A 24,017-nucleotide genomic window follows, 5' to 3' on the forward strand; every position below is an offset into this window, starting at 1 on the left:
AATCACTGGCTCCAGTCTGCTCCCACAGGAACCCAAACTGAGACACAGCTCCACTGAGTTGCTGTCTTCCCCTATGTCGAATTTTGTTAACTCAGCTTGGCCCGGAATTTCTCTAACTCACCTCTAAGATGCTGCTACTGGCTCACTCTATACCTGAAGTCTTTTCTCTTGGTCTAATGTCCTGATAGCCTTACTAGATTTTGGGAATTTCCTAAACTAGGAACAAAGTCTCTTCCGCCTGCAACTGTGACCATTAGTTGGATGGATGGCCATCTGGATACACAATGATATCTTAAATATGACTTAGCTGCCTACAGTCTCAAATCCAATTGTGAACTTCAGTTCCTCTGAAAGGTATCTTTGAATGATGACAATGAGCTGGATTCACATTGCTCTTCTGCACATTATAAACGACCCTGCTAGCAAATCATCTCTTTGGGCAAAAAAAACAAACAAACAAAAAAACAGCTATTCATTGATCTCTGGCTTTGTCATAGCTCTTTTTCCTTTCCACTAGCTCTGCCACTGAAATATAAAAAGGATCTTGGAGCCATATATATAACCATTTTATATCAACCTCGAAGTGCTCAGACACACTATTTTAAAACTATTTTTTAAAAGAAACATAAGACTTCCGTTAAAACAAAACTAAGTTTAATACGTTTTACATTTTAATGTACTTTCAACTAAAATAGCTGATTGGGTAGCTTAGATGGCATATATTATCATAGGACATGAACATTCACAACCCACATAACTGTACTCAAGCCACTGGCAAAGTTTTCATTATAACAATTAAACAGTTAGTCCTACAGTTTCATGAACTTGGGTGGCCATTAAAGATCAGAGAAAATTCCAATTCCATTAGAGTCATACAGGTACTCATCTATTTGGTGAACTTTGGTAGGGATTTTAGCTGAAATAGTTGCATATCTTTTCACCAAACTACTTAGGGTTGTACATTTTATCACTGGGGTCTTCTATTGTCATTCTAACTTGAATTAAGCTAACTTCTGATCGATAAATATACCCTGATTATGGAGACCTATTCCATTACTTAGGAATGATATTAAATGCAAAAATTTCAAGTAATATTGTTAAGAAAAAGGTCCGGTCTGTCTCTCCCATAGCAAGACCAGAGGTGGAGGGGGGGGATAAGAAAAACATCTGTATGTGTATATACTCTGCATAGCACCCCACCCCCTCCCAAACAAGCTACAGTGTTTCAGCAGGGGCGGGGTGAAAGGGTGAAATGGATAGGAAAAAACAGAAACATGGATAAAATTATATAAATAACTGTTGTTATTCTTGGACGGTGAAATACAGATCAACACTTGAATGAATGTTGCCTTACAGAAATTTCAGTGCACAATGAAGCCTTGTTGTTACTCTAAAACGTTGTTCAAAGCCAGAAGCCAAGAAAAAGTTTTCAGATATCTTGACAGAGACCCGCGATGGAGTGTTTTACCAATGGCTCTGAAGGAAACCTCCATGAATGCTATTTTTATTTGAATTATGACATATACACAAAAAACACTTAAAGCGGCTGCTGATAACCAAAGTATTCCATTTCATAAGGAAGGAAAGGGACAACATCAAAATAATAACATGATTACTTATGATTTAATTCTCTGAATCCCAATCTATTTAGTGACTCAAAGAGAAGGGATAGGATTTCTTCTTCGTAAGGGACTCATTGTGTCTTGAATGTTCCTCAAACATACTTTTTAACCTAATATAGAAATTATTTTAGCTTTTAGTAAGTTACATCATAAAAATAGTAACAACTACTAAAAGAAACATTAAGAAGTTAAACATTATTAACTCACCAATAGTAACACGAATAATAATAAAATATTATTGAGAAATGTATATTATTTAAGTATTGGTAATATAATATTAAAGAAAAAGCTATGTGTCTCCATAGTGGGACACAAAATGAAAGATAACAACCAATATGAGAGAGACATATAGATAGATTCGTAATACATACAGGAATTGGTACATGGTCCACCAGCCTTTAATTCTGTGCTTAGGAAAACACTTATATTGAAACCATAACCCTGCTAATTTTCTCTTCAGTGTGGCTAGATAATTAGAAGAAAGCTTCAGAGCATGGATTTTAAGTGTGAGATTAAACCCTTGTTCAACTTTTTACTAGTCATGTTTTATTGGGTTAATCTCATATGATCCCATATATTTTATTTATTTATTCACCATTACTTACTGAGCATCTACTGTGTGCTGGTGTTTTAAATGCTTAGGATATACCAGTAAATTAAACAGTCAAAAATCCCTGGTCACATTGGGTTGACACTCTAGCAAGGAGAGACAGAAAATAAACAATAAATACAATCAGTAAGTAATTTATGGAGCATGTTAGCACATAAGTACTATAAAAAAAAAAAGAAAAAAAAAGGTAGAGCAGGATAAGAGGGAAGTGAGCTGGTAGAGGCTTACTTTGAAATTTTAAATATGGTAATCAGACTTGGCCTCATTGGGAAACTACCTTGTAGAGGGAATAGGCAGAGCAGGGTTGTTGTATATGCTTCCTGTTGCTGCTATAACAAATAACCACAAACCTAGAGGCTTTAAAATGACACAAGTTTATTCATTACAGTTCTGGATGTCAGAAATCCAACATGATTCTCACTGGACTAAACTCATAGTGGGAATAGGGCTGTTCTGGAGGCTCTTGGGCAGAATCCATGTCCTTGCCTGTTCCAGCTTCTATAGACCACCTAGGTTCCCTGAGTCCTGATACTATGATTCCAACCTCTGCTTCTGTCATCACATTTCCTTCTCTGGCCCTGACACTCTGACCTCCCTCTTATAAGGACTAATTACATTAAGCCTATAGGGTAATCCAGGATAATCTTTACATCTCACATCCTTAGTGACACCTGCAAAGTCTTTTTTGCCGTATAAAGTAATATTTGCAGATTCCAGGGATTAGGACTTTGGCATCTTTGGGAGGGCATTATTCTGTTTGACATGGTTTATATTGTGAATGGTTTTCTAACCCAAGAATTCAGAGGCAATTAGACCATGTATCAAGTCCTCCTTCGAAAATGTTTCCCTCCCCACCACCTCTTCAAGATTCCCACACATATTATGTCTCTATTCTGATCTCTGCTGTTTATTTTTATTTTGGTTTCCCAATGTACAGATAGGTAGACCCATTCCCTGATAGCAAGAGGTAAAGAAAGTGAAGACGTTAGTGGAACGTTGATTTTGAGAAAGAATGTTACAGGCAGAGGGGTGATTCAGTACTGAGGCTATAAGGTGTACGTGCTCTTGGCAGGTTGCAAACACAATTAGGGAAGCTAATGTGGCTCAGAAGAGTGAGTAAAAATGAGGGTGCTAGCAGATGAGGTCAGAAAAGTAATGGGGGGCCTGCTCATGTAAAGCTTCACAGGCCACTTTTATTGTCAGAGGGCTGGGAAGAAAGCAGCAGTCTGACCTGATTTTGTGTGATCTGTTCTGGTTGTTGTGATTAAGAAATCATTTCAGGGCTTAAGGAAACATGTCCCCAGGCAAATCATTAAAGGGATACGTGTCATGATTTACCGTGATCTTAGTCAGTGATTGGAAATTACTTTTCTTCTTTTTCAATTTCTCTGGCACTACACCGAAGAGCCAAATCTTTATCCAGAGGAAATGAACCATTTCCATGGGATAGAGAGAAAGACAAAAGCCCCTGCCTCAAAACCTCAGGAATCAGTCTGGTGAACTGTCTTCATTCCTTGCTTCTTCCAAGAGCAGACAGGCATTCTCCCTACTCCCTCTCAGTTTCAGGAACCTCCATCTCAATCACAATGTACACACAAATATGTGTTTTGCATACAGATCAAGCAGAGACTACCAAACTCCTGAACTCTGGCTGGTTCCCAGATGCCAAAAGTCGGGACCCTCCCCCCACCCAGGCAGAGGAAGTGGCAAGGGCTGGAAGGAGCCACTGCTTTACAGACTCTTTCTCCTCTGGATTTCCTGCCTCCCTCGCCTGCCAAACCTCACTTCTGAAAAGCCCGGCTTCACCTTCTATGAGTCAGGTCAGTTTCAGAAAGAAACCTGATTTCATATCAGGCTGTAACAGATGAGCTTTTCGGTTACATGTGGCCTCAAGCGGAAGCCTGGGCCTCCCATTCGTGTGGGCTGCCTTCGACTGCTGAATGAGGGCCACGGAGGAGCTGACCGGAAGGTGCTGGCCCGCCCTGAAGGTCACCAGGACAAACAAGGCCAGCATGCGCTCTGGGGGCTGGGGGTACCGGGCTGTGGGGTGTTTCCTGTGTTCCCAGTCATCTGGGTGTGTTGTTCATTATTTGCTCATCTTCAGATGGGAGATGTGACAAGCTGTGAAGCTGTGGCCCCTCCTGTGCACATGGACAGCTGAAAAGAGCCTTTGTCTCATGGTCTCTCGCATCATCTGGGTGGGAGCCCAGGAGCAGCGCAAAAAGGAAAAAAGCAAATCAATCTTCCCACTCCTGACTGAGTGGCCGTGGCACTGAAGGAGCAAGAGATACCAGCCAGAATTAACAACTGTGTCATCTCCCCTAGCTAAGTAGATATCACCGTGAACACCTTTTGTTACCCAGAACAAGAAAGTGCTTATTAAGCTGAAAAAACAAAAAACAAAAACAACTAATATGTTATTTATTATTGTTGTTGTTAGTAGTAGTATTAACAGGAGGCCAAAAAAAAAAAAAAAAAAAAAAGAAAAGAAAAGAAAACGAACTCCTTTTCAAATGGCCAAAGGGAAATAATGAGAAATGTTTGCTGTCAGAAGACTAAATAGGGGGAAACTAATTATTTTAGAAAGTCTGAAAAATAAGGTAATCAAAATAGAGAAATAATGTGAATACAGATCTCATATTAGGGAACTTTGAAGCCATCCATTTTCTGATGAATTTGGCAATAAGCAGGACTATGTCAGGAACCTTTTGTTTTTGTTTTCTTAGAATGACACGCCCGGTGTTTGGGCAACGCTGTGTCTGGGATATATGGAGCAGGTTTACTGGCAGGTCTGACAGGAAGAGCATTCTCTCTTTTTGTCATTGGTTACTAAAGGTACCATGTGCAGAATTAATATCCTAAACCTGCCTGGAATTATTACAGAGATTATATCACATAGCTAATTTACATAAGGCTCAACAGCAAGATTTTATACACAACACTTTATACTCAAATAGGGGTGTGGTCACACAGTAACCTAGCCGTCTGTCCCCCCCAAAAATTCCCTAAGGAAAGAAGAAGTTGTGGGATTGTGCCTTTCTGGGGTTGAGCTTATAATATCCTGATTCTTTCCATCTGGTCTTCAAGAGAAGGGTCTGTGGTCAAAGACGAGTAAGATTCCTCACGGGAGGGACAACTCAAGCCAGACGGGACCCCGTTGAGACCCCAATGAGCTGCTATAAGAAATAATAAATTCTATTCGTAATTTTTTTCTATTCGGAGGTTCCTCAAAAAATTACGAATAGAATTACCATATGACCCAGCAATCCCTCTCCTGGGTATCTACCCAAAGAATCTGAAAACATTTATACATAAAGACACGTGTGCTCCAATGTTCACTGCAGCTTTGTTTATGGTGGCCAAGACATGGAAACAACCAAAATGTCCTTCGATAGATGAATGGATAAAGAAGATGTGGTATATATACACAATGGAATACTATTCGGCGGTAAGAAAAGATGATATAAGAACATTTGTGACAACATGGATGGATCTTGAGAGTGTAATGCTGAGCAAAATAAGTCAGACAAAAAAAGCAGAGAACCATGTGATTTCATTGATATGTGGTATATAAACCAAAAACAACAAAAGAACAAGACAAACAAATGAGAAACAGAAACTCATAGACACAGACAATAGTTTAGTGGTTACCAGAGGGTAAGGGGGTGGGGGTGGGAGATGAGGGTAAGGGGGATCAAATATATGGTGATGGAAGGAGAACTGACTCTGGGTGGTGAACACACAATGGGATTTATAGATGATGTAATACAGAATTGTACACCTGAAATCTATGTAATTTTACTAACAATTGTCACCCCAATAAATTAAAAAAAAAAAAAAAAGAAATAATAGGAGGGAGCCTTGCCCCTCCTTCCTTTTGTGGGAAGCTGCTGCTTGCCTCTGCTACTCCCTCTCACCTTATTGTGAGAGAGGCCCATTAGAGCGATAAGATCTAGCTCTTACTGCTCAGCTCAAGGGACAGTTTCTCCGAGAGAGACTCTCTCCCCCAGGGTGGTGCATACGGCACCTTAGTCATTTGGGGTTGACATGCTTCGGCTATTTTGGGACAAAGAATTGGGTGTTGAAATCATTTTTTTGAAATGATGTAAGAGTTTCATAGACCCTGCCTCTAATCATGTGATGCTCATTGTTTGTAATCAATAAATACTGTCCAGTCTCTTGAGGCTGCCAGTCCCTTGGTCCTCTGTGATTTAACTGTACATGAGTCTTTGTCCCTTTATTATAGTTTAACCCTCGCCGCCTCCCTCGCCTTCCCACGGCTTGTGTTGTGCAGGTCGCAACAAATAGGTATATACTCAGCAGAGCTATATGTAATACACAAGACTGTATATGGATTTATGTGATGGTTGAGATACATCCCACTCGATAGCATTTATGGAACTCCTGGCTTCCAACAATCTTTTTGTCCTTATATGGAATGTGGATTTGATTTTGAAACTTTCAGATTTTGGATCTTTTAGAAGGGTTAACTTTATATGTAGATAGAGTAAGCAATGGTCCATGTGAAGTGAGGTCTAGGATCCAAGGAAACTTCTCATTGTTCCACATACTGCCAAGTATGCGTTGACATCCCATCATCAAAATCTCTTCTATTAGAACTAAGATTTTGATTTCTGTTCAAATACTGTTAGCCCTGAGGATATCAGTCACACATTGGAATAAAAAACTGAAGAGCAGATTTGAGTGGGAACTGGAGAAAGGAAAAATGCAAAAGGAAAAGAGCTTAGCGATGTTGGGGTCTTTCTCCGTAAACACTGAATTCCCATCTTAGAATCAAGATGATTCTTATCCTAAATTATTACAGGAAAAAGGAGAATTCCCTGCTACTGGGCTAAAGCTGAATGACCCAATAAAACCATCATAGCTCATTTATAGATTACTAGATATATTGTTTTTGCTAAGATAAGTGAGTAAGTGAATGAATGAATGAACCAGTAAAAGAATGAATGAATCTTGATCCACAATTAAAGAGGAACATTGCTGAAAGAAAAGGTAGGAGGTAAGGGATTAAACATGTGGCTCCTTCTGTCTCAACTCTTTAAGCTTTCTTCAACCTTCAAACCCACAGTTTTTTTCAAAATACAATGAAAAATAAAGTTAAAAGGTGGCTCTTTGATTTCAGCAAAGAACTAGGGTATTGGGATCACAATAAAACAGTTGCTTGGGCTGTATTATCTTCCATCTATGTGGCAATTCATACTTCTAAAAGCCCTTAATGCTCTCTGGTATGTAAGTTTATTTGACTTTTATAAGTATATGGGTAATTCCTATTTCTGTTTTATAGCTCAAGTATGTGACATCCATAAGGGGGGGTGTGACTTGTTGGAGATTATGTATATTTGGCAAAGATGCTATCTCTAGAACCCAGGCCCTATCATTCCTAGATGAGATCCCTTTCAACCATACATTGGGACCAATATTTTGTGAAGAAATAATTCCCCGGGGCACCCACTTAGAAACTGGAGCATGTCTTTGGAGCTGGCTTATGACAAGAGCAAAGAGCATTAGAAAACCATCTCAGGGGCCTAGGGGATCAGATACCATTGGTTACCTGAGTTGGGGTGGCAGCTTGAACCTGTTACGCACATCGTCGAAGCGGTTGCCCAGGTAAGGGGTGTCCACTGTCACAAAGATGGCCTTGTAGCCCATGCGCTCGGCCCGTTGCACTAGCTGCTTGGTGACCTCACGATCCTTGTAGATGTACAGCTGCAGCCAGCGAAGCGCCTCATGACCAGCCTCTGCCACTTCTTCAATTGAGGAGGTGGCCCAGGAACTCAGCATCATGCCGGTTCCCAGTGACCTGCAGGCTGAGGAAGACAGGGAAGATCAAGGCATGCCTGACATTTTCCCCACTTCAAAGACTTTAGTTGTAGTTCAAGGGGTAAAGACATCTAAAGGGCAATCTGGCAATAAGAAGTCAAATCTTGGTAAAGTTAGAAATAGGCATTCCTTTCCACAATTTGTGAATTGATCTTGAAGATAAAAACGAGATAAATAGCCAAAGATGAGGCATATGTAAGGTGAAAAAAATGGGAACAATCTGAATATTCCACCTTAGAAGATTGGATAAAATGTAGTTCACATACAAGATGAAATGTACACATCCATTAAAGGTACTATTTTTGTGATGGTTTATTTTATGTGTCAATTTGGCTACATCATGGTATCCAGATATTTGCTCAAATAAGTCTGGGTATTGCTGTGAAGGTATTTTTGATGAATTTAACATTTAAACCAGCAGACTTTGAGTAAAGCAGATTACTCTCCATAATCTGGAGGGCCTCACCCAATCAGTTGCAGGAGTTAAGAAAAATATGGACCTTCCCTGAGGAAGAGGGAATTCTGTCAGTAGTCTGTCTTCAGACTTGAATTACAATATCAGCTCATCCCTGGGTCTCCATTCTGCCAGCTTACACTAAAGATTTTGGATTTGCCAGCCTCTACAATTGCATGAATTAATTCTTTAAATAGCTCACTAGATTTTGGTAGATAGATATTCCTCTCTCTCTGTCTCTGTCTCTCTGTCTGTCTCTTTCTCTCTCTGTCTCTGTCTCTCTCTCTGTCTCTGTCTCTCTCTCTCTATGTGTATATATATATGTGTGTGTGTATATATATATATATATATATATATATATATATATATATATGTGTGTGTGTATATATATATATATATATATATATATATATATATATATAATATGTTATATATTCTGTTTCTGACTATTACATTAATGAAAAAAATTAATGAAAATAAAGAGATGTTCAAGATATATTAAGGAAGCAAAAAAGACTACAAAATGACATATATAACAGGATTCCACATTTGTACAAATGTGGTTATTGGTATATGAGCCTAAATGAACTAATTACTAATGATATGTGGGAGAATTATGGATGAGATTAATTTTTTCTTTAAAAATTTTAGTAAAATTGTGTTCTACCATTTATGTCTTTTAAAACTTTATAAAATTCATATGCTAGACATCCCAAATAGACAGCAGTTTCCTCACACCCTTTTGAGCAAGATATCAAAAAATAAACAAATAAATGAAAATTAGATAGAGTCCTCTAACCACTTGTCTTAGAGAATTTGAAAGAACATGGGTAATAAGCTTTCATCCAAAAATAGGTAGTAAAATTGAGGTCAGCTTTAGTGGAGGACAAACTGATACAATGCATATATGCCACATACCAAACATGCAAAGAGATAATTAACATATGAAACTGACTCTATGACACTGGGTCATTCGACTTATCTGTGTGTCCACCACATATCAAATGAGAGTAAAAGTAGTTGTCCAACGGATATTCATAGGGTGATGAGAGAATCAAGAGACATGAATGTTGAGAGGTTAGAAACTTCCATCCTTCTCAAAGTGGACCATCAAATCCCTTGGAGTGTTTGTGAAAACTCAGGTTCTAAAACCCACCCCTAGAGTCTCTGAATCAGTAGGTCTGAGATGAAGCCCAAGAACTTGCCTTTTTAACCAGCTCTAGGTGATGTGGATGCTGCTAGTCTTGGACCCAATTTAGACATTTAAATAGTAGCATTATCATTTGATTGTAAAACGCTAAGTTCAAATGGTCATAAAATGGATTTTGTTTCTGATAAATGCTATTTTTCCTATGACTTCGAAGGTGTTTTTCACCCCTGTTCTTCAGGTCATCATCCATGTAAAGAAGACCTGAACAGGAGATTATATTATCTATGTGTCACCCTCTGTACCCTCTGTACCCTCTGAGTGTTCCTTTGAGAATTTCTCTCATCGGGATTCAAGGTTTGCAAAATGTTGTTCAACAAACCACATTTTATTAAGTAATAACACATATGAACATCTGGACCATTGTCTGATCTTCATTAAGATTTGCAAATATGGAAAATAGCTTCAGGCCATCCACTGCTGTTAAAAAGGAGCACCAAGGGACATTGATTGCTTGGGTCAGAATTCCCTAACCACCAATTTCCCCACAAAGAAATTATGTACTGAGCAGAATGTGACCTTTGTTAGGTCACACAGAAATGGGCAGCAAAGTTGGAGAACCCAGTATGTTTGACCATCACCACCATCCCTGCACTCCCCTCCCCGCCATCCCCCTGCCCAGGGCAATTATCTTTCTAGTGCTCCCAAATGCCCAAAACACTCCTCTGGTATCAAGCAAGCATAGATAAATGCACTCCCCCAAGACTTCAGGGCCATAACACCCAAGGGAGCAGGTTTGCCACATGCCTGAGGGACGCTATCATGCCAACAGGTTTGGGAAGGCACAGAAACTTGGAATCCAGTGGACAAAGCCTGCCACATACTGTAGGTGCAGAGTGTGGCTACACAAAGTAGTCCTGCGAAAAGGACCATCATGTGACAGGGCACTGTTTTGTAGTTTACACAAAAGCATCATGCAGGTGAGCAGCAGCTTTGCCAATAAAGATAAAAAAAAATCCTCAAAAAGATCTTTGATTCATAAGAAATATCTACAGACATTCCATACAGATCATTGAAATGATACAAACCAATGCATTCAGTCCTATCTACTCCACTTGAATCATTAAGCTTGCAGAGGTGTCAGCCCTCACAAATATTTTGCCTTCATATATACATCCAGAGAAAAGCAAGGCCAGTCCATGCCATCTAGTTCCCGAATCTGCTGGTTCAGATACTAATGGCTCCTGATGTTTACTGGTGCTAGATGTTTATTTTCCAATGATTAAATCAGATGAGGCTGAAATATTGAATCAGGGCCCTCAAAACTCTAATTTTTGTTTCCAGTTGTAGGCATTCAATAAATATTTGGTGATTTAATGAATTTAATGAGACTCTCTCCCCGAATGCAGAGGAAATATCAGAGTCTGTACTGACATATTGTAAGTTGAGGATAAGATATTACTTCCAGAAGAAAACAAGAGCAAAACTTAGAAGGCTCCATTCTCCTTGGAACATATATTACTGATTACTGTGGTCCCCATTCATTTATGATTATTTGCTATAATATAGGAAAATTATAAATTATACCCATTGTTTTCAACACAGCTTTATGTGAGAATGAGATAAGGTAGTCTGGGATTTTGCAAGAACCACTAAGAGAGACAATCATGCCTTTGCCTAAATCCACTACAGGCAGATCTGAGATTAAGTTGGTACATGCCAGGATGACAATTCTGCTTGTTAAAATATTGAAATACTTCCATTCTGTTGGTAAATTACCATGGCTCTGAAGTAAATAATCCCCCTCCAGAGTCCCTTCGATATGTCATCCCCAAAGAATCCCTGGACCCTGCCCCCATTCTACCAAATTCAGCAATTTAAAAGTTAATGCCTGGCGGAGGTGGGGACACCCAGAGCCCTGTTAGAGCACTAAAGACAGCATCTGAGACTCTCTTCTAATTGGTCAAGTGCTTTGCTGTACTGGTTGCTAAATATTTTATATATCACTTTTGTCTGAGACATAAAGATATACCCTTCAACCTCACATCACTCTTTTGGGGACAAAACTTACAAGCTTTTAAATTTTATAAATAAGCTAGCATAGTCAGACTTTGTGAAGAAATTCTAATTAGAGTTATCCTAATCTGGTGCTTCATAGCAGCAATGTTTTTGAAATCTGTTTTCCTTTCTTATTCATTTCCCACAATGAAACTCTGACCTCCTGCTCTGAAAAACAGCAACTGTCAGATTATTTTACAAAGGACAGGAATCAGCTCAGAGTCCTGTTTCCAACTTGTGTGGCACTAATGGAAGACTCCACTGCAAGTTGCATTTTTGTAACTCCTGGCAAAATGAGATCACCTCTGAGGTGATATTACTATAAAGGCAAGGTCTGGCTCTTGCCCACGATGAAGGTCCCTAATGCTGATCCAAAGCTAAAAATCTTGGCAATTATACCCAGGTGACTACACCATCATGTAAAGATCGATCCCATATGACAAGACTCTATTTCTTCAGTTTCCTTACTTCCATTCATCTCCTCTTTTGTCATCCCTAAGATATAACTTCAAGGATAGAAACCTAAACTTTTAATGCTCTAGATGATATATTCATACTTTTTATACATGACATTACTTCTTCTTCTTTTTATTTAGAGGCAACAGTAATACATTATGCCATTGATATAAGAAAAATGAGTAACACGCAAGCGCATCATCTCTAAAAGAGACACTAGTAAGGTCTCAGGCATTGAAGCATCAAAGATAAATATATAAACATTATATATATATATATATATATATATATATATATATATATATATATATATATCCTAGGAGGTAATATCTATATCTCAGAAAGACAATAGGATACAACGGAATGACAGTCAGAAGGCATGAACTACAGTCTCAGCCGTGTCATCCACAAGGCACATTTCATTTGCAAAATAGCTATAAACACAGATGCTACCCTGTCTACTCATAGCGTTGCCTAATAATCCACTGAGACAATGTTTGTGAACATTTTCTCTGTAAACTCTGAACCCATGCAATTGTAAAGGGTTAAGTGAAAGGATGCCTAACACTATTTGGGGAAAAAGTCCTAGGTAGCTTTTTAAATTTTCCTAATTTTACCAAAAACCTGGATTTTTCAACATCTAATTTCATTCATAATCTTCTCCACACTGAGCTTTCTTATGGAATGGTTTTGCCACTCAAGACACCCATTCATCTCTTCTCTTGCAAATAATGTCAAATGTTTAAAGAAGAAAGCTGTTAAAAGACAAAGAAGTTTTCTCCAGGTCAAGGAACTCCCTGCTCCATCCGTCCTATATAGGGAGAGATTATCAGAGGAGATAACGCCTACATTCCCAAGGTGCAAATCCCAGAAAAACCAGGAACAAGACAACAGCTAATAATCTAAGAGGTACAATAAAAACATGCCTTTCACCATCCCCACTCCCTCCCCTTTATGTGTCTACAGGTTTCCATAGAGAGAACCGCAGAGTAGATCTAAAGGACTGTCAGTGTTTGCTTAGACCAGCCATCAAACAATAATTCCTGAAAGAAAAAAATTTAAAATTCTCACTACATGTTTTTGTTTCCCTACCCTTTCATTTCCCTGCTGGGGCACTTACATTTCATAGGCGTTTGGTGATGGTGACACCGCGGACCAGAGCTCATGTAGTTTGGATTCACACAATGTGTAGCAGAAAGCAATGGTTAAACCACTGCTGCGTTTTCTTTTCTTATTTTTTTCTCTTACGTTTTACTTTGAAAAGCATATGAGGCAAGTCCAAAATGAAACAAGAGAAAGTGCTGAAAAATGAGAATCCCCGGTCAGAAGGCACTGAAACAGTCACTGGGGAAGAGCAGAGTAGAAGTAAGGAACAGGCATGTGTCTACAGGAGCTGAGGACAGGACATTGTGGATGTCATTCATTCACAGGGTCACCAGGAGCTGGAGCTGACTCAATAGCACATAATATGTGTACTCTTTCATTAAATATAATTAGATGGAAACAAATGAGATTAATGTCACTTTTAACTATCACCCATCGCTCCTTCCCCTAGCCTGAAATGAGCTATGGGCTAGTGGGAAACATTGGTACGTTCTGTTTAACAGAATAAAAACTATCCCCAGACTCACTCACAAAATAAAGTTTCTTATTGGAGTTACATCACATTTCCTAGGGTGGGGAAACACTGCAAGAGTCTATAGTAATTTGCCATATGATCGAGGGTAGTTCAGCATCCCCAAACCACCATTCAAGTAGAGCGTGAACTCAATTTCCTAGGCTATGGAACCTGTAATTCACTACAGAGGTTGACATCAATTCCTATTAGATAAAATTCAGCCACCTCTTGGGTTGACACAAATTCTAAACTCCAGTATGCAGTGATTTAAATGGGCTAGAGCAGGTAAATAACTTTGCAAAACAGCTTGAACTGGCAGAATTCTTCCTATGGCTAAGAAATCCAGTTGTGCTTCTAGATTTTGGCAGGGTTCTACTTTACCCCAGCCTTAATGAAAATGTTTATTTCTGATCCAGGTAATGTGAATGTGGAGGAGAGAAGACAAAAAACCAATTGTGGATTTAAGTTTTAGGAGAGTGGACCCTAAGCCTGCCTCTCCCACGGCTTTAATTGAAAACTACTTTGTACACGTCTCTCATTTATTTAGAGTCTGCTTCTTCCTTCGTGCTGCATTTCAGGCATTAAGGTGGTCCTGCAATCAGCTGGCTCTCAGAACATTTTAGAGGGTCTTCCAATGGGAATGCAAGTTGCACTGCATCTAACACTGTTTTATCTTTGGGGATTTGAACTATGCCTTTAGCTGGGAAACACCAGGAACTTTCATGCAAGGCTCTTCCCAGTGCTTCTCAAGCTTTGCTGTGCACAGGATTTACGTGGGGATGTTGATAAAATTCAGATTCTGACTCGGTAGGTCTGTGTTTACTAGATTAAATCATCTGTTAGTTTGAAGGCGCTCTTGTGAGGTAGTGGGAGTTGAGAGTTTGAATTTCTAACAAGCTTTCCAATGCTACTGATATTTGTTTCATGAACTATACTTTGAGAACGACAAGGTACAGTCCTTTCACAAGGACTCATCAAAGTTAATGGGAGATATTTGATGGCGCGAGTAAAGACATGACATTACAAACAATGGGAGGGGGAAGCATATTGGTGGTGGTAGGGTGGGTAGTGGCTGGTGCCTCCCTTGCTAATGGCAGTCACATCCTGCTAATGAATGTGTCTTTCTATCCCACCTGTGTCCCTCTGGAGAGAGACACAGGCACATTTGCCACATTTTCTTATGCATTCATCTCTTACCAGTTTTAAAGTCAAGGCATTAAATTGCGTTATATCAATAGCCCCTCAGCACACTTAAACATTATCAGACGTATTTTATAAACTTGCTTCCATAGGATTTGCCCAGCTTCCTAGATTTTAGATTAGATGCAAAAATAAATGATAAAATAAAAATAAAATGGCAGAAGGTGAGGAAGAAGAGAGAGAGGTTCCTCAAAGCTGAGAAGGTACAATTTACCAATTGCAAAATAGCTCTCGAATGTTTAATATCAGGCCCAACAGTCTTATACATATAAATAAGATGCTGAATCATCAAGTAAAACTAAAGTTCAGCGTCATGCCAGGATTGACAAGGAAGGGGGTTATAATACATCTGAGAATGATGTTCACCCACAGCCACTACAACAACAAACAGAGGAAAATATGTATTATCAGTGAAAGTGAATGTCTATTATTTGAAACATTAATCCATGTGGGACAAATCACATACCCAGATTAGAGCAGAACAATGAAACAACGTGCTACTTTGGGTCCAAATGATTTCTTTGAAAATAGTCTTCCTTTAGGGGAAAAGTGACTTAAGTTTCTAAAATTATGTGTTTGAAGGCAAAGGGGTCATATGTTCAAAGGGCCTAAAGTTGTTTTTTAGGTGCACTTGATTAAAAATCTCCTGCAAAATTTAGTCACCAAAACAGCTGGCTGAAATTTTGTTAAGAAATTGCATTTTGTCATCTGCACAGGAAGTCATTATATAATGGGGAAAATATGCAATGACAAAGTACCAAGCAGTTGTGTGGTTCTAAACTCAGAGTCTGACACACCGAAGGGTTTGCATAAATGTGCATTCTCATATCCATTGAGCGTGTCAACCTTTTTGGCACAAGAACTATCATTATACCGTTTGTTAAAGACACAATTAACATTATTCCATGAATGTCTAAAATTACCATTAAGGTTACCCAGAAAAAATAAAAAATGTTCTGAAGTCAGTCATCTAAGAGAAGAACAAAACTTCCATTACAATTATGCTTGAAATATTTAAACATGGTCAAACAAATCTTAATTTACTATTTAGGGAACTTAACAAATGTAAACATTGCCAAGAAAGACCCGGAAACCAGACTTCATCTTTCCAGTGCTTTCATGATGGTCCATTGTCTGAACTTGGAGCAGTAAAATCATGAATGATCATACTGTCACTACACCTCAAGAACTCTGTGTTTCTGTATGAAAATATTTTCAAGCAACAGTTAGTCCTAAAGACATCTTAGCCTTCCCTTCCTTGCTTCCACTTTATCTCTTGGGCTGAACTCTGTAACAGACTACAACATGAGTTGTAGTGTAATGATTCCCAGATTATCATTCTGTCATTTTGTTCATTTGTCAAGTCCGGGCATAACTGACAGATGGCATGAAGACCACACCTCAGTAAGCAGCGTTTTAAAAGGGTTTCAAGGAATATCAAGTTTGCACATGACATCTTCAATCAACCTCCCTCGGTTGAAGAACCTCAGAATTGGGATACACACGGGACCCTCTGACTTCTCCTTGTCACACTTTATGTTATAAGGAACATCAATATTTCAAGAAGAAGCAATTTCATGATCTCAAGAAAGCTGCCCAATAGCTTAAATTACGGTGCAAAATCATAGAAATCATATCATTTGATGTGTTGGTCTTTAATATAGCTAGAGTCTAATTTTTTAATAGCTACTTTTGATTAATGAAGCTATATCATTGTAAAGTGATTTAAACACTGAATCTATCAGTTCTTTGAAAATTTTTAGGTATGACTTATATACTTTAAATGTAATATACATCTATGCATTGTACATCAAGGAGGTCCAAAACCTTTTAATATACATTCATGTATATGTATAATGTACATGAGTATGTATGCAAAAAGAGCATGTCCGCTGACTTTTAATTGTTGGAAAAGAAGATTCAAAACATAAAACAGCTGATGTAGGTTGAAAATAAAGGTGAGAAAAGGTGTAAAGGTGTGAATTGCTTTTTTTTTTTTTTACTATAATGATGAAAAGAAGCATTCCCTTTCAAACGTTTAACTGATGTCATGTGGACAAAGTTTCCGTGAACTGTCCTTTCTCCTTTATTCCTCCTTAGTAAAAACGGATAAAACATGTCATGTACCAAGACAAAGAACTGGGTTAGCCTCCAGAGTGAAATGGCCCAAAGTCCATCTTCACCGCCGACCAGCTCTAGACCTTGGTAAAGCGTGTCTTTCTTCTTCATGTCAAGCGAGGAGAATGATAAATGATAATCACCTCGCAGGTCTATTGTGAGGATTAATGATAGGAATGTAAAGTCCAAGTTTCTGGGGCAAAAAAGACACTCACTTCAGAAAGAGTAAAAGTTTCATTTAAAGCAAATTGGGTGCTTTTCCTGGATTTAGGTAAAATTGAGAATAATGGGGATATTTTCCTCATAGTTATGCTGAAATGTATATCTACTCGGTCACCTAGAACACATAAATATATAAATCAATAAAGCTTTCAAAAATACGTCGTTTGGGTCTGGAGCAAAGGAAATGACAATTTTTCTTGCTGAATGGTCTTTCACTCAATGTTAAGGTTGATCACTTAATCTCGGAAAATCCAGAAAATTCAACAGCTACAGCTCTCACCTATACCCTAATTCAGTTCTTTGGGGTCTGTATGGCTCTTTGTGTTATTGTGCAATCTGTTCCACCTGCACCTTAATAGGTGGTCAAGTCATAGCTCAGTCCCAAAACTTCACTTTGGAATGTTCTGGCCTTTTAGGCTCAAAAAGAAAGTGTTTAGATTTAATGGTTTTATGGCCCATCAAATCCTGTGTGGTAGCCTCTAATTGCATCCAGGGGCAGGAATTTCTTTTAAAATCTTTTTTTTCTTTTTTCTTTTGACAGTTTAATAAGAATTTGCTAATATGCTGAGCATTCCTGGAACGCATTAGGTGGGTTTTAATTTTTCTCTATTTGAGGTCCCAGCACTCCCTCATGTGGCACTTGTCCATATAACAAGTCAGAAGCAAAAGGATAAATGAATATTTAATCTCTTTTTTCTCTCTTCCTTTTTCACTTTCCATGTTTAAAGGGAGAAAAGAGCTAATGTAGCTCCATGGAGGATGAAGCAAAATTTTATTACAGCCACAGTGTATAAAACAAGAGAGTTTCCATGATGATGCCCTAAAAGCCTCAGTGAATAGCAAACACTCTATGATTTGGTTCTTTGAGAAGTCATAGATGCTCTGCCTTTTGTTGCAAGATGGAAATTTAACCTCTTTTATATACTACTCAAATTTATGTTTATTATTGCTATTTCCTTCAATATGTTAAATGTTGGTAGACATGATTTTATATTCATCCCTGAAGTGTATATGAAGGAGAAACCTTAACACACACACACACACACACACACACACACACACACACACAATAACTCTATCCAGAGAAATCCAAAACGCTAATTTGAAAAAATATATGCACCCCTATGTTTACTGCAGCGCTATTCACAGCAGCTAAGACATGAAAACAACTAAAATGCCCATCAGTAGACAACTGTATTAAGGAACTGATACATTTATACAATGGAGTATTACTCGGCCACAAAGAAGAATGAAATCTTAACCATTTGCAATGATATGGATGGACCTAGAGAACATCATGCTAAGTGAAATAAGTCAGATGGAGAAAGACAAATGCCATATGATCTCACTTATATGTGGAACCTAAAGACCAGAAAAAATGAGCAAACTAATCAGAAACAGTCTCAGAGATATAGAACAAAAACTGAGGGGTGCTAGATGGGAGGGGGGTGGGGATGAGGGAGAAGGTGAGGGGATTAGAAAGCACAAATTGGTAGTCACAATATTGCCACAGGGATAGGAAGGACAGTTTGGAGAATATAATCAATAATGTTGTGAAGATTTTGTAGGGTATCCGATGGTCACTTGTACTATTACAGAGACCACTTCATGGATGGTGTAGATGCCTGACCACTGCGGTGTACACCTGAAGCTGAATAATAATGAATGTCAACTATAATTACATATATATATATATATATATATATATATATATATATATATATATACACACATATATAATCTTTACAAGAAGCGGAGTACAGCATAAGGAATAGAGAGAGTGGAAATGTAATGGCTGCATGCGATGTCAGAGGGTAGAAGATTGGGGAAGGGGGGTTATCATCTTGTGAGGGGTGTAAGTGTCTAACTATTACATTGTTTTGTACACCTGATACTAATAAAAAAATAACAACCTAACAGAATTTCAAATGAATGTGCCATTACAAGAAGCATTTATGAATGCTTAAATATTATAACAATTGTCAATTATTAAAATGTTGACTAAATCATCTATTGCAATGAATCTCTTATTCATAACACAATGCATGGCACACTGCTCTCCTCTCAGGGTTTCCCAGCTATTTTCTTTCTATCTTAAGGGTGTTAAGGGTTTTAATTTTTGTTTGTTTAAATTTCAGGCCCCTTTATTTATGCACCTGAATTTTGCACAAGGCTCATGTTTCCTAATGAATTTCATGTTCTTTGGCTTGTTCTATTCCAGCCTCTCAAAACTGAAGGGATAAAACTGTAAAGACAGAACATTTGCAGTTAGCATAGAGCTTGCCCTAGGGTTCTTGCTGCAGTTAACGATATTTGGAAATATCAGTACCTGAGCAGGTTATTACAGACAACATTTCATAAGTGATCAGTAACCTTGAGCAAAGTAATTAACCTCTCCAAGCTCGGTTTTCACATCAACAAAAATTGGAGAAAGATCGTGAGGGCTTTGGCCTCATACATTTTAAGATGGAGGTCAGGGATATATGAGTTAATGAATTCAAATTGCCTGGCACACATTAATTACTAAATAAATGTTGGCTATCATCATTTTTCGCAAAACTTTGAAGTATCACTTTTTAAATTCATGCAGCACTTATTAAACACCTATTTGTGTTTTCAGGAAGATCCAGAGATAAATGCCTATCTGCTTACTCTCCTCTCTTCCAAGAACGAAGCTCTGAGAAATGAAAATCAAAGGTACACAAATGCTCATTCCACCATCTATGTTCTCCCGGGCTGGCATAAAAGTTAGAAGGTAGAGGATAGAGATGGGATTTCAGAAATATAAGGAAGGTCAGTTCTCTACTTTGAATGCTTTCTCTTTTTATATTTGAAAAAATTTTAAATGGGGACAAAACTATTTATATATACATTGTATATATATTTATATATACAAAAAAGAAAATTATAAAGATCATGTACTCCTGTTGGGAATTTTCTGGGTTTGCCTCACTGTGGTGCATCATTTTTCCCCTTTGTTTTTGTCTTAGCAGAATTCTTTCTTTAAAGAACTGTTCTTTTGAACTTCAGCCTGTAACACAAGTGGCTGTGTGCTCAGCTACACACCTAACTTCCTGGAGATCCTTGGGGACAACCCCCCCTTGGGATACAGTAAGCATACCACTGATCTTGCTTAAGTAGCTCACTTTATCAATGAGGAAACGTAATCCTAGAGAGTGAAAATGACCTGCCACAAGAAGTGAAACTAGTTAGTGGTGAGTTTCCACATAAATCAGATGTCCCAGCCGGACAGCCCAAGGGATAGTTGTAGCCCACAAAAGTATTTGCTTTGGCCCACTCATTGTTGCCCCAAACAGTGTTTTAGAGAATTTTGATTTATATGCCAACATTTAAAAACCAGGAGATTGCACATAAAAATCAAGGTTTCTGGCTTCTCTTAAAATTTTTGAAGATTTGGCAACCCCATATCCTCACTCCCTTGGGGCAACAGTTAGCTAGCGCCAAGCAATGGCTGCCCCCTTTCGATGGAACTTACAATCTCAAGTTTGCTGGTCTCCACTACTGAGCTTGCATTGTTGTTTTCTTAACTTCATCCATCTTTGGATACTTACATTACCAAGCTGGCCCTTAAAGCCTTTTTTTTTTTTTTTTTTTTTTTTTTTTTTAGGTTCCTTGCATAAAGCTTAGCGAAAAGAAAAATATCTTTGGTAAAGTAAAAAGACCAATTTCATTCCCACTAAGATGGAAATGGAGTGTACTTTCCTGAAGGTGAGCCTTTTCATGAGTAGAAGATTTGGGCGACTCTGAATTCTGATGGGCACATAAAAGAGTACCCCATTTGGGGAATCTTTCCCTAGAATTTATATCATGAAATCCTTACAAGAATCCCTCAAGGTAAAAGCTTTTATTTACCTAGGACTGCCAGATATAGCAAATAAACATACAGGGCACTCAATTATAAATGATTTGTTGTTTATCAGAAATACACACATAACTGACTCCCTGTATTTTAGTTGGCGACTCTATTTTCATTGCCATTTTGAAAATGAAAAAAAAAGTAGCTCCATTGGTCACTCTATAACTACATAGCAGTGTAAAAAAGTAGAGTTCTGTTCTCGGGCCCAGTTTATACTGGGGATATGGCCCATAGTAGTGAGAAGAAAGGCCAAAAGATCCTCAAAGCAGAGTTCTGTGATGAAGCCTGGAGAGCCAACTGTGAAGTATGTAGTACTGTGGCAAGTTCCAGAACTTTCTGGATGCCCATTTTAATTATTCAAGCCAGACCAATCTCTGGCGATTTGAATGACCCTCTCCTACACTTACTGACCAGGCTGATATCAGGGAATACTTTCTTCAGAGAAAGCTCAGTAACTAACCCCTGTCCTCTGAACTTGGCACTCATTTCTCCTTCTAGCTAGGGACCAAGGCCCTGGAAACAGGAAACCTTGATTAGGGGCCAGATAATTAGGAGGGTGGGGAGAAAAAGTCCTCCACAACAATGTCCATAGATTTCACAGTCTCCCAAAGGATCAGGCTTGCTTGAGAGGATTTCCACATTTTGAAACAATAGAGTAAATCAAACACACACTGAATAATTCCATGTTGTCTTTCTGAGTTTTGAGAAAAGAAGGCAATCTCTACCAAATATGAATGTTCTCACACTCTTACTTAAATTTGCCTGTGGCTGTATCTAGTCTTCAGTTAGCCATTGTCTTTGTTTGCATCCTTCCAGAAGCCAACAATGAGACAAAGATGTAAGTGCAAGTCTTTTGGGGGAAAGGGTCACAAGTGAATTGAAGGAATAGGGAAGTGAGAGAGGGATGGGAAGGCAGTCAATGAAGGATGTGTTAACGGTCAGGTAACATCCGAGGGCAACTGGGGCTCAACCCCATTGGGGAACACTGGGAGATAGAATTAGGAAATGCTTTAGTTGCAGTGATCAAAGAGCGCTGGGGTGTCTATCCACCAATTCCTGTACATCGCTACATGAGGGGTCCCTCCCACTAACCCACTCCCAACCCACCCGTCCTAACATTTGTCATTCTATTGCCGGGGAAAATATCAGACAAAAAGTTGCAGGTTCTGATAGAAATGGGAAGTAACAAGGAAATATATGTCAGACACCAAGAGTATCTACTCTAGGCCCGTATCCTTTCCTTCCAAGTCACCCAGCCATCCGAAAACATACGTACCAAACAGGGAATACTCTTTGTTAGGAGCTGATCACCACTGGCTTTTAGGATCTATCTAAATATTAAATAGACTATCAACCCATAGGTGGTAACTGGAATATACTTGTAGGAGAAAACTTAAGAATGTTGAAATCCTTGAGGAAGGTTTCTACTACAAATCTGGAGCATAACCTGTGAGGTCACTGCCCTGACAAGAACCAGATCCCAGATCTTAGGTTCTTGAGGGTATTGCCAATTCCCCTGTTTTCTGTGTCACCCCACCTTTGTTCTCTCTGTTCCACCCATCCCAATGTCTATCAGCTTTCTCCCTCTCCTGGGGGGCCTGTTTGCATGCACCGAAAGTGATAAATTAATTACTTTTAGGAAACTGTATTTGACAGAAAAAAAAAGGGGCTTCCCTTCATGATATTTTATGGGATTTTCTGGAAATTAAAGGCAGCACAAGGTGGTTAGAGGCCCAGACTTTAGAGCCAGACTGCCTGGGTCTGAATCCCGCCTTTACCATTTATGAGTTGTGCAACCCTGGGCAAGTTATTCATCTGCTGTGTTCCTCAGTTTCTGGTGTAAAATGGGCTTAATTTAACTACTTCTTTGGGCTGCTATGAGAATTTGATGTTTTAATACTTGTAATGTACTTAGAATAGTGCCTGGAATTCGGTAATTGCTTTATATTTGATAAATAAGTGCAAAGTAATACTATAATTGGTATTTATTAGCAATAATGCCTGGTGGTTAGGACCTGGAGGAATGACATTGGATAACATAGTCCTACCTAGGCTTTTAAATTACTGTTTCTAAGTAAGTTTTCTTCTCGTTTTTCTTCCCATCCCACCCCCACCCAAAATAAGGAGCACTGATCTTGGCACCATCGGAAGTGAGGTAGAGAGTAAATCCTGTTATTTACTAGCTATGAAAACCTGCTTTCTCTGGAACTCTAGCTCTTTGCCCGCAAAATGTGGACAGTGACACCTGTCAAACATACATCTACTAAAGTAATAAAGTTTTATATATACATATACAATTTGCAGGCTTCAGAGTGTTTTATCAAGTGAGTTCTGCTTACTGCCTTCTTTTACTTTCTTTCCATCATTTCCATTCTCTTCATGTTCTCTTTTCCACTTTTCTCTTTTAAATTTTTGTTTTTATTGTTTCCTTCTTACAAAATAATTCAGTGGGAATTATATAAGTACAGACCAAAAATAAGAATACAAAGACATGAATAATTTCATCATCCATAAATAAATACTCATAAAATGAGGTCTGCATTCTTTGTCCTAATCTAAAATAAAATAAATGCATTTTAGGACCTTACTATTGTTTGTAATTGTTTTTTAAAAATTATTATTTTGTCACTTCTCTCCATACCATTGTTTTCTTTATATTATTTAATTTTTAAAATGTGTATCCCATTTTTAATGAACCCTCTTTTATGCAACCAATCTCCAATTATGGGACACTTGGGTGTTTCTCCCCCGCCCAACTTTTCTAATATTAAAAATAACAGAGGCATAACATGTC

The 24,017-nt window shown here is 38.4% G+C and overlaps 1 protein-coding gene across 1 annotated transcript in view; it reads right to left on the reverse strand.

Annotated features, from left to right (window-relative positions):
• HAO1 (hydroxyacid oxidase 1) overlaps positions 1-24,017 on the reverse strand; it is a 50,491-nt gene that overhangs the window by 17,091 nt on the left and 9,383 nt on the right. The window contains exon 3 of the mRNA XM_019734922.2: positions 7,805-8,060. Coding sequence (XP_019590481.2) covers positions 7,805-8,060 — 256 coding nt within the window. The remainder of the gene's footprint in view (positions 1-7,804; positions 8,061-24,017) is intronic.

This window comes from Rhinolophus sinicus, linkage group LG13 (genome assembly GCF_036562045.2).
Source record: "Rhinolophus sinicus isolate RSC01 linkage group LG13, ASM3656204v1, whole genome shotgun sequence".
Classification (NCBI taxonomy): domain Eukaryota; kingdom Metazoa; phylum Chordata; class Mammalia; order Chiroptera; family Rhinolophidae; genus Rhinolophus; species Rhinolophus sinicus.